The sequence below is a fragment of the Saccostrea echinata genome, unplaced genomic scaffold, assembly GCF_033153115.1.
Source record: "Saccostrea echinata isolate AGI-Se365-2 ecotype Australia unplaced genomic scaffold, CSIRO_AGI_Sech_v1 ptg000030l, whole genome shotgun sequence".
Classification (NCBI taxonomy): Eukaryota; Metazoa; Mollusca; class Bivalvia; order Ostreida; family Ostreidae; genus Saccostrea; species Saccostrea echinata.
This window is the reverse complement of record NW_026889779.1, coordinates 24175538-24192401: the sequence shown is the minus strand read 5'-3', so window position 1 is coordinate 24192401 and position 16864 is coordinate 24175538. Positions and strand designations below refer to the sequence as shown.

At 32.7% G+C, this 16864-nt stretch overlaps 1 protein-coding gene across 1 annotated transcript; it reads left to right on the top strand.

Moving 5' to 3' along the window:
• The first annotated feature begins 5569 nt into the window (after positions 1-5569).
• LOC133196595 (calpain-A-like) lies at positions 5570-16510 on the top strand. The gene is made up of 12 exons (XM_061332459.1): positions 5570-5842; positions 6233-6370; positions 9662-9802; positions 9977-10170; positions 10673-10841; positions 11039-11119; positions 12001-12089; positions 12744-12916; positions 13735-13851; positions 14211-14347; positions 14869-15080; positions 16310-16510. The coding sequence occupies exons 1-12, from the start codon at positions 5633-5635 to the stop codon at positions 16320-16322; spliced, it is 1674 nt and encodes a 557-aa protein (XP_061188443.1). The 5' UTR covers positions 5570-5632; the 3' UTR covers positions 16323-16510.
• Positions 16511-16864: the final 354 nt, after the last annotated feature.

Below are 16864 nucleotides of genomic sequence, written 5' to 3'. Positions count from 1 at the left end.
CAGGGTTGTGGACTAGCAGTGTGGTTTAAGTTATGTAATATTTTAATGATACAGATTGTACACTGTAATTCACAGCCACAAAGTCTATGATTTTATGTTTTCTTCAATGTCTAGTCTTGATGCAAACATATATACATTTTTATCCATCCATTTCTCCAAATATTTGTAAATAGCTTGTTTGTCTAATTCTTCCAACATTGGACAAATGTGTCATATCTAAATCATCTCAAAGAGGAGGTGAGCTTGTGCCATATATACCCATATTGTTGGTGCATGTATAACTACATGTGCAGATCCAGGAATTATTTTCTAAGGGGGATCTACCCACTAAAAAACATTTCAACTCGGAAATGTTTTGACAAGCGTAAAGAAAACAAAAAAACAAGAATCAAAATTTAAAAAAACAAACAAAATACAAAGAAAATGTAAACACCTTGTCACCCAAAAAACCTTCATATATATGCAGTAAATTAGACGGGTGATGTGCTCATTTGTTTGCCAATTAAATTCTCACTCTGTAGAAATATCAACTACATGTTAGGTCATACATGTACTTATATGGACGAGAATGTTACCGGTAATCATGTAAACAATCCTCTATATTATTATAGTTTTAAAGAATATTTTATTAGATCCAAGTTTCTTAAAAAGAAATTATCAATTAAAACTTTTTGAATATTTAGTTTTACATGCATGCTCCAGGTAAAGGTAGCATTTAAGGTTTTCCATCCTAGATAGGACCTAATACTCTATCCTTAAATATCCATCACGTATATAATACTCTGACATTAATTCAAAGCATTTTACAGTAGAAAAGAATTTACCAAGAGGAAGTTTTAAAAATGTAATTAACTGAGCAGTAATTTATTAACAGAAATTGCACTGAAGTCTATGGAGACAAGCAATTTTTTAAAAATAAAAATTCAAATAATAAGAATTTCATTTAATACTGTGGTGGAAAGATGCATTAACAATTTTTTTACCATACAGATTTTTTTAAATTGATTTTTATTACTTAAAAAGAGGGAGATAACTCTTCAACAAATGTCAAGGTCATAAATTAGGACATGCTCCATTCTTACATGCTAATAGTAATAAATGGGAATTATGTCTAAATATACTGAGTATTCCACCTGTACACATCTGTTATGTATTCAAATTCATTGAATCTGAGGCCATTAGGGATGGAATACCTTAACTGACTTTATATATTTTATGCCGATTTTTTCTTTATGATTTTTTAATGGATTTATATTGATTGCATATGAAAAGTCAAAAGATAGTGGAGTGGGGTCTTCAATCAAGTATACTAGATATTTGATTAGCAAAATCGGTCTTTTCACAATTATACATTGAAAATTTCCTTGTTATTGTATCTCCTACATATTACCATTCTAAACAGGAGGTGGGGTAAAGTGGAATGGGGTGGTATACTCTTGTCACTCCACTTTCAAAAGCAGAAGGGGCACTAGACTGCCCCCTCTCAAGACTAACCCCTCATGGGTTGACTACTATCAACTTTGAGTTGGCGCCTAAGAAAAATTTGTCTGGCGACAAAAAATTTGCATATTTTGCGACTCAGTTTTTTTATAAGGAGCCAGCTAACACCTAAATTTTAGAGGTCACTTAGAGACCTGGTACTCAGGATAGTTATTTGTTTTTGAGCATTCTGAACTTGACCTTTATAAATTTATAATATTATAATGGTTTGAGCCCGAATATAGGCCTGGGTAGTTCAGTCGGTAGAGTACCTGACTAGTGATGGGTCCCGGATTTGATTCCCGGTCCGGGTGCTAGTCACTGCGCCCCAAAACCAGAACGCCCCATGCATGAGCGCCCCGAACATTTTTACCGGCGCCCAAGTACAAATATGAGCGCCCCAAATTTAAATCACGAGCGCCCCAAATTTAATTCACAAGCGCCCCAAATAAGCATTTCGAGCGCCCCAAGGCTTATTAACTAGTAAAGAAATAAATTATTAGCTTTTGTTACATTTCGATAGTATAAAAAAATATTGATATGAACAATTCACGAGCGCCCCAAATTATATATATCGTGCGTGCACCAAATTTTACGTATAACGAACGCCCCAATATTTGTAAACTAGCATTTTGAAGTTATAAAACGTACTCAAATTCTTTCCGTTTTTTAAGTACATGTACATATACCATGACCGAAATAAATTTTGAATGAAACACAGCAGAGTGAATTTTATTATACTGAATTTTTAAATCTTAATTTAATAATTGCTAGTAAGTAGGTTTGCCTCAAAGATCTACTACACTGTACGAATAGAATAGACTTGAACACTGATGTATATTTCTGCAGTAACTATAATTTATGACCAGAAAATTTCTAAGATTGTCATATATTTATACGTTCAGAAATATTCATTTTCGACTGTCATTTCGCCCCAAAACCAGAACGCCCCATGCATGAGCGCCCCAGACATTTTTACCGGCGCTCAAATACAAATATGAGCGCCCCAAATTTAAATCACGAGCGCCCCAAATTAGCATATCGAGCGCCCCAAATAATATCGTCCGATCTAACACAGGTGCTCATTATGTGATAATTTTATACATAAGTACTTCATTGGTTATATTTTATTTATTTTTTTTATATTTCATTAGAATCTATGTTGAAATTGACTTATGTTTAGTTGCATACAACTGTACAAAATATTCTTTTGTTTGATCTTCCTTCTTCAAAGAACACTTGTGTTATATTCTTTTTAATTATTAACTTTTTAATTATTTGTGTAATTAAAACGATAGTTTCAAAGTCTGAGCACCGCCTTTATCCCACATAAAGGAGTCCGCTCAATTATAATCTCATAATTATTTTTACCACATTGTGATGAAAAAAAATTGTCGATTGACTGTTCATTTCTTTTGGATCGTTTGAGAGATGAAGCGTCTTCATTGCAAGAAAGTGGTAAGTCCATTTTTATAAATAATTCAACAGCGTTCAATATGTGTTGCTTTATTATTTTATTGTTAAAAACTTGTTCCAGTACGAACCTATATATGGTTCCGAAATTCATGAAGTACTGTCTAGCACGTTTTCACATTTTGTATCTCGGTTCTAATTAAGTATATACATGTAATTAACTTATGTTTTCAAGTATATCATGACAAAATCTTGATTTATCCATTAAAGTATATATGTATTAATAAATTGTTTTTTCCTTCAATTTGATTCGTATCAGTAAGCCCATCAGTAATGTTAACAAATACGTATACATGCCCTTCACTATCTTTTCAAGGTACCAATTGTTTAAGAAAAAATTATGCACATGTATTGAACCCATCTATCCATATGAAGAAAGTTATTTATTATAGATCTGTTAAATTTTTACTAATTTTAATGATGGGGTTCAAAATCTCGGTATATCTATCTCGTACTTTGTATAGTGCACGTGCCGCGTGACATCAATGATCAATTGTCGTGTACCTGATTATGTAATACATTATATTACACACCTTTCACTAGATCAAGAACTTAATCCTAGTGGGATTAGCATTCTAGTTTTTCGGCGACATTTTTAACACTTTACAACCTTTCCATGTGAATTACATCAATCATATCATAAAGGTGATTTAAAATGAATACATTTAAAGCAATAAACAAAAAAAATATGAATGAAAATTCGTACACAAATATTAAGCACCCCGTTTTCCATAAATAAAAAAAAATATTGTAAACAGTACATCATAGAGATCATGACACAAATTTGGGCAAGCAACTCTTACAATTTATAAGACTTTAAAATGTTTTATTTTTCCAAATTTTTACATGTTTTATTTCCAAATTAATTCAAATTTCTTGATATATTAATTATAATAATAATTTAAAAAATTCAATAGGAAAAAAAAAGGTTATTACTGTAGGATATCTAATATTAAATACATTTAATTTAACAAAAAATTATATAGAACCAACAGGGAACTTCTTTAATGAATAAATTAAGATTTTGTCACGATATACTTGAAAACATAAGTTAATTACATGTATATACTTAATTAGAACCGAGATACAAAATGTGAAAACGTGCTAGACAGTACTTCATGAATTTCGGAACCATATATAGGTTCGTACTGGAACAAGTTTTTAACAATAAAATAATAAAGCAACACATATTGAACGCTGTTGGATTATTTATAAAAATGGACTTGCCACTTTCTTGCAATGAAGACGCTTCATCTCTCAAACGATCCAAAAGAAATGAACAGTCAATCGACAATTTTTTTTCATCACAATGTGGTAAAAATAATTATGAGATTATAATTGAGCGGACTCCTTTATGTGGGATAAAGGCGGTGCTCAGACTTTGAAACTATCGTTTTAATTACACAAATAATTAAAAAGTTAATAATTTAAAAGAATATTACACAAGTGTTCTTTGAAGAAGGAAGATCAAACAAAAGAATATTTTGTACAGTTGTATGCAACTAAACATAAGTCAATTTCAACATAGATTCTAATGAAATATTAAAAAAATATATATATAACCAATGAAGTACTTATGTATAAAATTATCACATAATGAGCACCTGTGTTAGATCGGACGATATTATTTGGGGCGCTCGAAATGCTAATTTGGGGCGCTCGAAATGCTAGTTTGGGGCGCTCGTGATTTAAATTTGGGGCGCTCATATTTGTATTTGGGCGCCGGTAAAAATGTTTGGGGCGCTCATGCATGGGGCGTTCTGGTTTTGGGGCGAAATGACAGTAACCCCCCGGTCCAGCCATACATTTTCTCCTTTCCTGTGACAATATCTAGGCATTTGATTGTAGATTTTCAGCATGCAAAAATATGACATCACAGTTGCATTCATTTACAAACAGCACAAAGTTTCCCAAAAGTGACGGAGTTAGAGAAGTGATGGAGTAAGGAGGTTTGGCAATAAATAACTCTCCTTGGTTAATCGGGATCCATGTTTTCTAGGGGGTGGAGGGGGGCTATGCACACTAAATATGGAAGCTACTTTTATCTAAGTTACACCTCTCAACACCATTAGTTTTACCTCTTTTTTCTCTAGCAGTCAACATGTTCAAACCATAATCTGGTACCTCTAAGAAAAGCATTACAAGCTCGAATTTACTCTGCTTTATACCTGGTTTTAGTACTACTTTTGAAATACATGAAAAAATTCGCGCGATTACCTATATGGAATTAACAAATGTGTTTGCCATAGTAATTTTTGTCTAGTCATGTACGCATTATACCGTCAAATATACGTACTTTGGGGTGCGTACTTTGCAGCTCCACCGGCCCTAGCCCGAATGCACCTGCATGACTAAGTCGCACATAAACTCTTCGTAAAGTTATTGGAATTCTCTCTTGCAATTGCAAATGATAAATTACTAAAAAAAAGTTTCAAACACCATTCATCAATTAAATATCACAAGGTCAGTAATCTTATATATGCCACCTAGTTTGTGTTGGTCATTTATCCTACTTACACTTTTAGAGCGAAACAGTTTAGATAAGATCTACTTATTAAAAACAAAGCCATTCGATAGAAACCGATGCTTCCTGATGTAAACAATTTTAAGTTGTGTGTAGTGAAAAGCTTTTTCGAAAAATTCTGGTCAGTGATGTCTAAATTTTTTTATCATCTCTATAATGGGCTCGAATCCAAGTAAACAAAATGGAAAGCGGAGTCAATCTGCTGGAGAAGTGAGAATCCTTGCAAACGGACACGTGCCCCCTCGCCGAACTGTTAGCACACTTAGCCGGGTGGCGGAGTCCACGGGTATAGAGAAAAAGAATGCAGAGGAACCAGTTATAAAATTTCCACATGAGGAATATAAAGACGGAAAACTTGGTATTACGGTATGAAATAAACTAAGTCTTAGTCTAAGATTAGATTTTTCAAGTAAAGTTATTTTTATACTGTATACAGGAAAATTTTCGCTCCCGTTCTATTTCCGACCTCGTGGGAGGTGGTGAATTTAAAACAGGGCGAATTCAAAGAAAACAGACTCATATCTTTAACAAAACAGTGTCTGGGAGAATTAAAATGGAGCAAAATTGTTTGAAAGCATCATGAAGCATGATATGGTGAAAATCACTTGTATGAAGTAATCAACTGTAAAGTTTTTGTCCACCCGAAAGTATTTTTTTTTTTTGGTATTATTAGTGATTAAACTAAGATGTTAGATATAACATGAGAAATGTCATATTTGCGCTTTCTCTCTCATTATGATTGTTGTGTTTGTATAGAGTAAGGACACTATATTGGACTACCTAGACTCTCTAGAGGATGATGAATTGTTCTGTGACCCAGACTTCAATGCAGACAGATTCGCCCTCTTTTATAGTGACAGAGATGCATCCAGTTTCCAATGGAAGCGCCCTATGGTAATGTAGATAAAACTTGGGTCAGGATAAGGGGAGAACAATTCCTCCTTGTATGTATGTAACTATTATACCTCTACAAATAAATTACAAACAACAAATACCTTTATTCTACCGACTTTAATTATATTCACTTTTTATTGAAAAGGGGTTTTATAATAAAAAATAAAAGTAAGATTATTGAATGATTTCTCTTTCTAGATGACTTAATCAGTCTTAATTCATAAAGGTTTTTATTTCTGGTGGGTTTACAATGTAAGATTTAGTTAAGGAGTAGCCTAGATGACTTTATCAGTGTTTATTAGTGTTTTTATTTTATGGTGGGTTTACAATGTTGGAATTAGTTGAGGAGTGGCCTAGATGACTTTATCAGTGTTTATTAGTGTTTTTATTTTATGGTGGGTTCATAGTGTAGGATTTGGTGGAGAAGTGGCCTAGATGACTTTATCAGTGTTTATAAGTGTTTTGGGGAAGTTTCTAGTATGCCGGTCCCCAGAATCACATGATTGCATATGAACAATTATTTCCCTTGCCATTGCTATGCAGAATGTAAACAAACTGCCATTTCCCCCTCGCTTCAACAAAACGGATTCGATCGAGTGATTAGGGTTAGGGTATATTGTTTTAGGATTGGAACTGTTTTATAAATCCACTCTTAAATCTTCCTGACTTTGGGCTAATTCATGTAATTTTTGCTTACAAAAGGAACTGCCAAGTGCATTTTGTGACCAAAAACTTGCATGAATCAGCCTAATGTCGAACCGCGCCGATATACCATCTTATAGGAGTAAAGCATGAAACATGCAAAACTTAAACAAACCGTTAGTTAAACATGGGTGCATTGTATGCGATCTACGGATTAGGGTTGGAGTATATATAGCTCGGATATTGTAACTGTTTTATATTCACCCATGCTCGCATCTATATCACTTTGGGCTTATTCATGCAATTTTTGCTTACAAAGAACTGGAAGAACAGGAAAGTTTTGTGAAACTTTGATGAATTAGCCTTGGTCTAATGTTGAAACATGCTCGATATTGTGCGCTAAGTTTTGGCAAGTAATTGGTAAAAGCGACTTACCGTTTACTTTAGCTCGATATCCTAACCTTCTAATGTCCATATTCAGAATATTTTTTCTTTCAAATCAATGGTGATGCACAATTCAGTCAACCAATTACTAGTAATTAGTGATCACTTGTTAAATCCCTGCATTTCTCACAAAAATCTAGCAATTTTAGTAGCATTTCACTTTGAGTCCTATCAGCTACTTCTTCATCAGTCTTCATTACGTCAAAACACAAGTGACACACGTCATGAATATTTATGAGATTACGTCAAAAACTGATCATGTGATCACATTCCTAAACAACGCAAAATGGAGTTTTATCTACTAAACAAGTACGTTATTTTACGAAACCTTTTAATTCTCATTTAAAAAACTGTATTTAAAAACCAGTTTTTTAAACCCAATTTTTCACAAGGAACACGATTTTTGGCTCAATTTTGCGATTTGTGGCCTTTTTTATCAATTTTGTCGATCGCTCACGCGATCATATTATATTGTTCACCGCCTTCGGCGGCATCTATTTTACAGTTCTAGGCAGCCTCCGTTTTTGGAGGATAGCTAAATTCAATATGGCGGCCAAATTTTTTACCATATATGGAAACCGCATTGCATTGTGGGATAGTTTATCCTCCAATTTCAGAGGATAACACAGGTAATTTTCAAACGCCTCGTGCCTACCTTTAATCAAAAAGTGCAAGCACCAGAGTACATGTATATTAAAGTTCAAATATTAAACTATCAATTGTATGTGGCGATTTGAGATTCTATGTCTAGAATTTTTACAATACGCTTTCAAAGTTGGCACTTCTTGCACTCCATTTTTACTTAATATTTCTTGGCATTTTGTTATATTTTTATGCTTTTCCCTATCAAGACAAATAAAAAGGGACTTAAATAATATTACTTTCATATTTTCTCTTAATTTAAAAATGAAGAAAAAAAGAAACACATAAGGACACGTATTCTAAACACAAAATATACTCTGCCTTATAATTTAAGCAATGAATGAATATAAATTAAACAGATAAATAAATAATATTATAAAAAAAAATAATTTGAAAAGCATATAAATAAATAAAATAGATAATTTAACATGTTTGCTAAGAAATTAAAATTATTATATACATGCATGTACATACATATGTATAAAAAATTAAAACAAAATATTACAAAAATGATGTGTTTCAGGATTATTCATTAAATGAAATACTAGTAATACTTAAACTTAATTTTTCAAAAAAAAGAAAAGATATTTATCAACATTTGTAAACCATTTTACACATAATTACTGCACAGGAAAATTGGCTTGGTAATTAATAATTAACGTCTCAGACAGGTAAGGGTAATCGTTGTTAACTAACCTTTAAAGTTTAATTAAAACTAAATAATTGATTGACAGCATTTACAAAATAAATTATGTTATATTGATTTAATATCTAGATATATCCATCATCACATGAAATTTTACGTTTTATTTGTTACGGTTCATAAACTGATAAATGCAAGAGCTGCTGTTATTTGTTTGGTTAAGAGTAAACTGCCCTTTGTTTTGAAAAATCCGGTAGGTGGCGACACCTCTATCCTCTGTTTTTAGAGGATAAAATCTATCCTCCAAAAACAGAGGCCGCCTAGACCTGTTTTAGCGCCATATTAATAGGGACCGGTATACTAGAAGTGTTCCGTGTTTTTATTCAAGCTGGGTTTACTCTGGTGAAGGATTTGGTGGAGGAGTGACTTGGACAACTTTATCATTGTTTATTAAAATCAAAATGCTTGTTTGTGTTGGGTTATGTTGTACTCTGAGAATGTTTGTTTATGGTGGGTTATGTTGTAGGATTTGGTAGAGGAGTAGTATTACTTATGCAGTACTCTCAAAATGCTTGTTTATGGTGGGTTATGTTGTACTCTCAGAATGCTTGTTTATGGTGGATTATGTTGTACTCTCAGAATGCTTGTTTATGGTGGGTTATGTTGTACTTTCAGAATGCTTGTTTATGGTGGGTTATATTGTAGGATTTAGTAGAGGAGTAGTATTGGTTATGCAGTACTCTCAGAATGCTTGTTTATGGTGGGTTATGTTGTACTCTCAGAATGTTTGTTTATGGTGGGTTATGTTGTACTCTCAGAATGCTTGTTTATGGTGGATTATGTTGTACTCTCAGAATGCTTGTTTATGGTGGGTTATGTTGTACTCTCATAATGCTTGTTTATGGTGGGTTATATTGTAGGATCTGGTTGAGGAGTGGCAGACACCTCAGTTGATGGTGGATGGTGTTACCAGGGATGACATAAAACAGGGAACTCTGGGAGATTGTTGGTTCTTGTCAGCATGTGCTGCAGTCTCTCAGAAAAAAGAGTTCATGAAAAAGGTTAGAACAGACACAAAAAGTTGCCAAATTTGTTTTGTCATTAGTTTTTATTTGACACAGGTGAGTAAATTTAATTTTCAATTTCAATTTTTTTTTTTCGAGACCAAATGATCATAGTACTTGTACTATCATTTGAATCTTAGATTAAGAATGAGAAAAATTCTTTTTGAGTAGATAGTTCCTTCAGATCAGCCCTTGTGTGGTCCTGGCTATAAAGGTATGGTCCATTTTCGGTTCTGGAGGTTTGGAGAATGGGTGGATGTGTACATCGATGATCGTCTTCCTACAGTTAATGGAAAATTAGTGTACGGGAGATGTACAGAACCTCAGGAATTCTGGGTAGCCCTCATAGAGAAGGCATATGCTAAGTATGTATTGTCTTTGTTTACATGTCTCTAATTTTAAGAGGGAATGGTTCAATATTTCTTCTCTTAAAAATATACCTAAGCTGTGAGAAAATCAGTTTGAGCTATGTTACTCTTTAGTTCAGTATTTAGAAATAAACTTGCCAGGATAAAAAGCTATTTATAAATATAAAGCTACCGGTATGCCTGTTACAGTTAAATAAGGTTAATTAGATACTAACTGATGGTGCCAGACAAGCTTGAATTGTCACAATTCATGTTGTGAAGAATATTTTAATTTGTATACATGTATTTACAATGTAAGACAATTATAAGAAATTGAACAGATTCTAACAAACATTGAATTGTCACAGGTTACATGGGTTGTATGATTGAATTATCACAGAATACATGGGTCATATGATTCTAACAAACATTGAATTATCACAAGTTACATGGGTCATATTATTCTAACAAACATTGAATTATCACAGGTTACATGGGTCATATGATTGAATTATCACAGGTTACATGGGTCGTATGAGGCTATCGAGGGGGGACAGGCCATGGATGCTTTAGTGGACCTGACAGGTGGAATACCCCGGTTATACGAGATACAAGACAAGGATCCTTTCCTTTACAGGATGATAGAGAAAGCTCAACAAAAACAGGCCTTCATCACATGTTCTAGAAAGGTAAATAAAATGCTATTTTTTATGTGATGTTTTTTTAACAATTCTGACACACTTGGTAATAGTTCATTAAGTACTGCAAATCTTTGTGCAAGTCAGGTGGGAATTGTTACTGAAGATTACATACTACAATATGTATGTATAATTCAATACCATTTTTTATTTGTTAACACTACATGTATTTAAATTGCCATCAACAGGGAAATTGGAAATTAAGCAATAAAGCTGATCCCAATGGTTTAGTGTCTGGTCATGCTTATACTGTCACAGAAGTCAGAAAGGTGAGCTCATAATCTACTGTCATAACATTCAGGTTTATTACAACCTCATGATAATTCATTTTGTAGTTATGACTGTGTACATTAGTTTTAGGTTTTATTTATTAGTATATGTATGAGTATAAATTTTGTGTCATTTTGAAAATCAGTACTCTAGAGGGTACATTTTGATACGTCTCTTTAAAGGGGCCTGGACACAGTTGCATTGTTTACATTTTAAATTTCTATGCTTATTCAAAAAATAAAACCAGTTAAATGAATTGAACTTACATGAATATTCTTAGAATTATTTGACAACAACATTCTTCTTTACATCACGTCAAACATCTATTTTGTAAACAGGGCACAAGCTCTCTAGACTTAATGTTAATGTTTATGTTTCACCGGGTGTGTTCAATTTTTTAACTCTGCACACATCACTGAGCACGGACTGACAATACTGGTGAATTGGTTTAGCTTTCTCACATTTCTACTCTGAATTTTCTGGATTATAGTTTTAATATTTTTCATTAATATACAACAAAATATCTACTTTTCTTAAGTATTAAGTGTTGTGAAAGTGCAAGGATGTGTTCATCAAATGCGTCCCAAAATTCGTAGTTTCAATAATTTCCAGATAAAAGAAGATTCTGAACACGCTTTTATAATATTTCCATGTGAAATGCTATAGTAACATATAAGTCATGATATTACACATAAAAATTGAGAAAATATTAACTTCAAATCTGTGTCCAGGCCCCTTTAATATTTGTTGATCATTGTATGAGCAACAGGAAAGTAAAAAGCCAGCAGAAAAGTTAACCATGTATGTGCTATTGGTTTTAAGTAAGAATTGATAAACTGCAGTATGTGTTTTTATCATTAGAGAAAAAAACTTTTGACAGATACAACATGTGAGAGGAGAGGATAAGTTGGTGAGGGTCAGAAATCCATGGGGAGATAACAACGAATGGAAAGGATCTTGGAGTGACAGGTAAATACATGTACTGTGATAGTGTCAGCAAAAAAAAAAAAAAAACAAGACTTATCTAATACTACATCTTCATGGTTGTCTCTAAGACCTGGGGGAGATTCATAATTACATAATCCCCCTGTTATTCTGGTATTCCCCCTCAACCCCAGGTTAGGGGAGGAACCCCAGACCCCTTTCAATTTTTTTAATTACGCACTCATTTACCCTTTTGTTTCGCCTATGCAATTTACCATAACTTTCTTTATGCAAATCATTACTTTTACAATGACTCATTATGGCTGACAATTATGACATAAGTCATTTCTTGTATCGGTATCATATTATTATGTTTTAATTTGTTCTAATATTTACAGACCTAATCATGTCAGAATTTACTTATTAAATAACAGTCTTGGATCATACAAGATTTACCTTCAAAAACAGTTTAAAACACATACTTGATATAATTATACACTGTACTTGGTTCGTTCGCACTGTTTCTAAAGAAATGTTTAGAGAATAAAACGGGAAGAAATGCAACGTCACCTTTGTGACGTAATTGATGTCATTATCAAATGTGCATAAAACAACCTGCGACCTACCTTAATATATGTACCTACCTCTTATTTCTAAGGATAGATGATTTCAGCTGTAATGCCTGTATTTATTATTTAGTGATGTTAACTGGACCTGGGTAGACGAGAAGACCAAACAAGAGATTGGGCTTCAGGCGAAGGATGATGGGGAGTTTTGGATGTCCTACAGAGACTTCTGTAAACAGTTCCAGGAAGTGACCATTTGTCAGTACGGACCAAACTTTGATGGAGAAAGATCAAGGGATGATGTTGGTAAGTAGATCTGAGGTATAAAGAGTATTCCTGCAGTACATCAGTTGATGATGTTGGTAAGTAGATCTGATATATAAGGAGTAATCCTACAGTACATAAGTTGATGATGTTGATAAGTAGATCTGATATATAAGGAGAAATCCTACAGTACATCAGTTGATGATGTTGGTATTAGATCTGATATATAAGGAAAAATCCTGCAGTACATCAGTTGATGATGTTGGTAAGTAGATCTGATATATAAGGAGAAATCCTGCAGTACATCAGTTGAAATAAGAAAACAGTGTAAAATATCAGGAAATAAAATCATGAAACACATATTATTTCATGATTACTCAATGATCACAGTAAATGACATGTACATATATATAAAATACATGGTTACTGTCTTGAAATATAAGCGATATTTGGGCGAGGGTAAGAAAACGTGATAGAGGGCGAGGCTTGCCAAGCCCTCTATCACGTTTTCTACCCGAGCCCAAATATCGCTTATATTTCAAGACTGTATCGATGTATTTTGTTTATTCTGCAACATATTTTTACATGACCTTCAAAACGACCTATTTCCAATCGATTTAGGTACATCTCTGCAGTTGAATCTAAGACGTCATGGCGTAAACATTGCAATATTCATGACGTCACAATGCTTTTAGAACGTCGGAATACATGCACGAGGCTTTATTAGGGCAGTGACCGAATAAAGCTTTGGTTTATTAGGTTACCTTTATATGGTCAATGCAAGGGGTAGTTGCAGGATAAATTGTATTTCTTTATGATTAAGTTCTCAGCCATTTTTTACCTTTATTGATCTTTTACAGGATGTTATGTTTGTGTCAAGGGAAGATGGGAATGTGATATAAATGCTGGTGGAAGCCGAAATGATCTCCATAAATTTGCAACAAATCCTCAGTATTTACTCACACTTCCAGAAGCAGGTACATATACAAGTACAAGTTTACAGCAGGAGAATTTTTCAACCTAGTAACTAAATACTGTAATTGTACTTTTTTTCATGGGGTCAAAATTTGACTGAATAACAATTTCTGTTCAATCTGCAGGTAAAAAACTATGCGGATTTCTTGCATTGCTATTGTACATGTACATGTATGTCTTAAAAGCACTTTTAATATGCTGTGATATATTTCTGTGGAAAATTTTATGATCAGCATAAAATAAATTTCCACACAGAGAAAAGTATATCTACAATAGTATGTTTGTAAAAGTGATCCAAATCTCTTTATTTAAAATTGATTAATTGTTCCTCTAAGATTTATTTATTATCTTCTGTTTTTAGATGATTTTGACCCAAAGAAAGATGACCCTGACCTTGAGGGGTTATGTACCCTTGTCATTTCCTTGATGCAGGAACATCGCCAATCAAAACGAAATGTTAAAGTCAGGAAGCTTCAAATAGGATTCATTTTATACAAAGTGAGTGTAAAGAAATAAAATTGAAGATTCTAAAGGTATAATCAAAAGAAAACACAGAGTTTAAAAATGACATTTTAAGAATTCCAACTCATCAATATTTAAATACAAACAAAAAAAAACAGTAATATACAAAATAAGTGTACTCTTTAAAACATTTAGATAGACACATTTTACATTGTCTGAGGCATGTATTTTATTGACTGCACTATGAGAAATTTTTTCTAACGAACAATACTACAGTTCAAAATCTGGATTTGAAATAAAAAGTAGTACGGTTGATGGGTAAAACTTGGGTCGGTTGGGTTACTGGAAACACACAAATAGTTGCATGAATACACTGTAATTCATATCTAAACAGCATTAATACTTATGGTGCTTTATATACCATATTAAAACATTGTCGTAATCAGAATATGCATCTTATGTAATGTTTTGAGACTACTTCTCTTCTACCTACATTTTTACATTTGTTCAGGTTAGCTTAGTTTGTTGTCTTGAATTGCGAATGTGTCTTTTTTCAGACAGATGAACCAACAAAGAGATTATCTGCTCAGCATTTTCGCTATAACCCTGACAGTGGTAAATCAGGGGTGTATATAAATTACCGCGAGGTCAGCCAACAATTTGAGCTCGAACCAGGGCATTATATTCTCATACCTTCCACATTTCACCACAACGAACCAGCTGACTACATGATACGAGTGTTTGGTGAGAAGATGTTTTCTCTAGATGGGTAAGTATCAACAAGTGTCCATACCAGCCTAACCTATGTCTAAAAAAGTTTCTATCGTAAGTTCATTTTCTGATATTATTTTTATGCCCCACCATGAATATGGCCGGGGCATATAGTGTTTGTCATGTCCATCGTCCGTCCTTCCATCTGTCCTTCTGTCGCGCTTTGCATTTAGCTCAGTTTAAAGCTCAGTTTCAAAGAAACTATCCAAGATATTTTTATCAAACTTCATATGCTGATAGATATTGATGAGAGCTATGCAACTGCATCAACATTTTTTTACCTTGACCTTTCTTTTGACCTTGACCTCACTTTTCTTAAATTAGTGTTTAGCTCAGTTTTAAAGAAACCATTCAGGAAAGTGTTATCAAACTTCATACGCGATACATCTGCGATACATACTGATGAGAGCTATTCAACTGCGTCAACATTTCCTTGACCTTTCCTTTGACCTTGACCTTACTTTTCTTAAATTAGTGTCAAACCTCATATGCTGAAACATACTGATGTAAGCTTTTCAACTGCATCAACTTTTTTACCTTGACCTTTCATTTTACCTTGACCTTACTTTTCTCACTTTGTGTTTAACTCAGTTTTAAAGAAACCATTCATAATATTTTTATCAAACTTCACATGTTAATACATACTGATGTAAGCTTTTCAACTGCATCAACATTTTTTGACCTTGACCTTTCCTTTGACCTTAACTTCATTTATTTTAAGTAAAGTTTAGCTCAGTTTTAAATAAACCATTCAAAATATTTTTATCAAACTTAATATGCTGATACGTATTTGTGAGAACTATTCAACTGCACAAAAATATATGACCTTGAACTTTCCTGTGACCTTGCGCTCACTTTTCTTAAATTTGCATTTTGCTAAGTTTTAAAGAAATCATTTAAGATAGATTTATGTAAGCTTATGCACTTACAATTAATTTGGTTAGAATTTATCATCTATATCCAACTTTTTAGATTTCAAATTTAAAGAAATTATTGAAGATATTCTCATCAAATTTCATACACTAATACAAATTTTCATGTTACATTACTATTATACCCTCGGCGGGGCATTCATGTCCTATGAACATATTTCTAGTTTTTAATTAACACCTCCCCTACCCCTATGGATATTCCCTGATGACTAACAAAAATGAACTAAATAGAATTATTCTAATTATTCTAAAACATAAATCACTTACAAAAAATACAAACATGTATTTTTTTCAGACCATTGGAGTGATATTTCGTATGTACAGCCTTATATATAACAGCTGAGGAAATAAAGAAATCATTCCACTTATCAATTAAACCTTAACATTCCTATAGTTGAAATTTTAGTGCTGGCAATATTTTATAATATGTTTCTTGTATAGTATGTATTGTTCTGATGAAATATTTAAACTTGTGATTTTTAGCTGTGTATTTTTATAGAAGAATGAAAAAAGATTCGTGTATATTTTGTCAGTCACAATTATATTTTATCAATACAAAGATCATAATTGTTTTAAAACATACCTAACTGAGTTGACTTATTTATATCAGTATTTATATTTTTTACATTACATTCCACATTTTCTGTATTTTCAAGTCATAGTTATTTTATGCTCAATGTCAATGTTGTTCATTGTGTGGGGTATTCAGCTTCAAGGTTGTGCATTTTATTAATTATTGTATTTCTCTTTATATTTAGTTAAACTTTGAATGTTGGACTTTTTTTTAAAAATCTCTAGTCATATATTTCAATGTCTTCTGTTTGTTTTCTTAAGTAATTTTTTTTTTAAA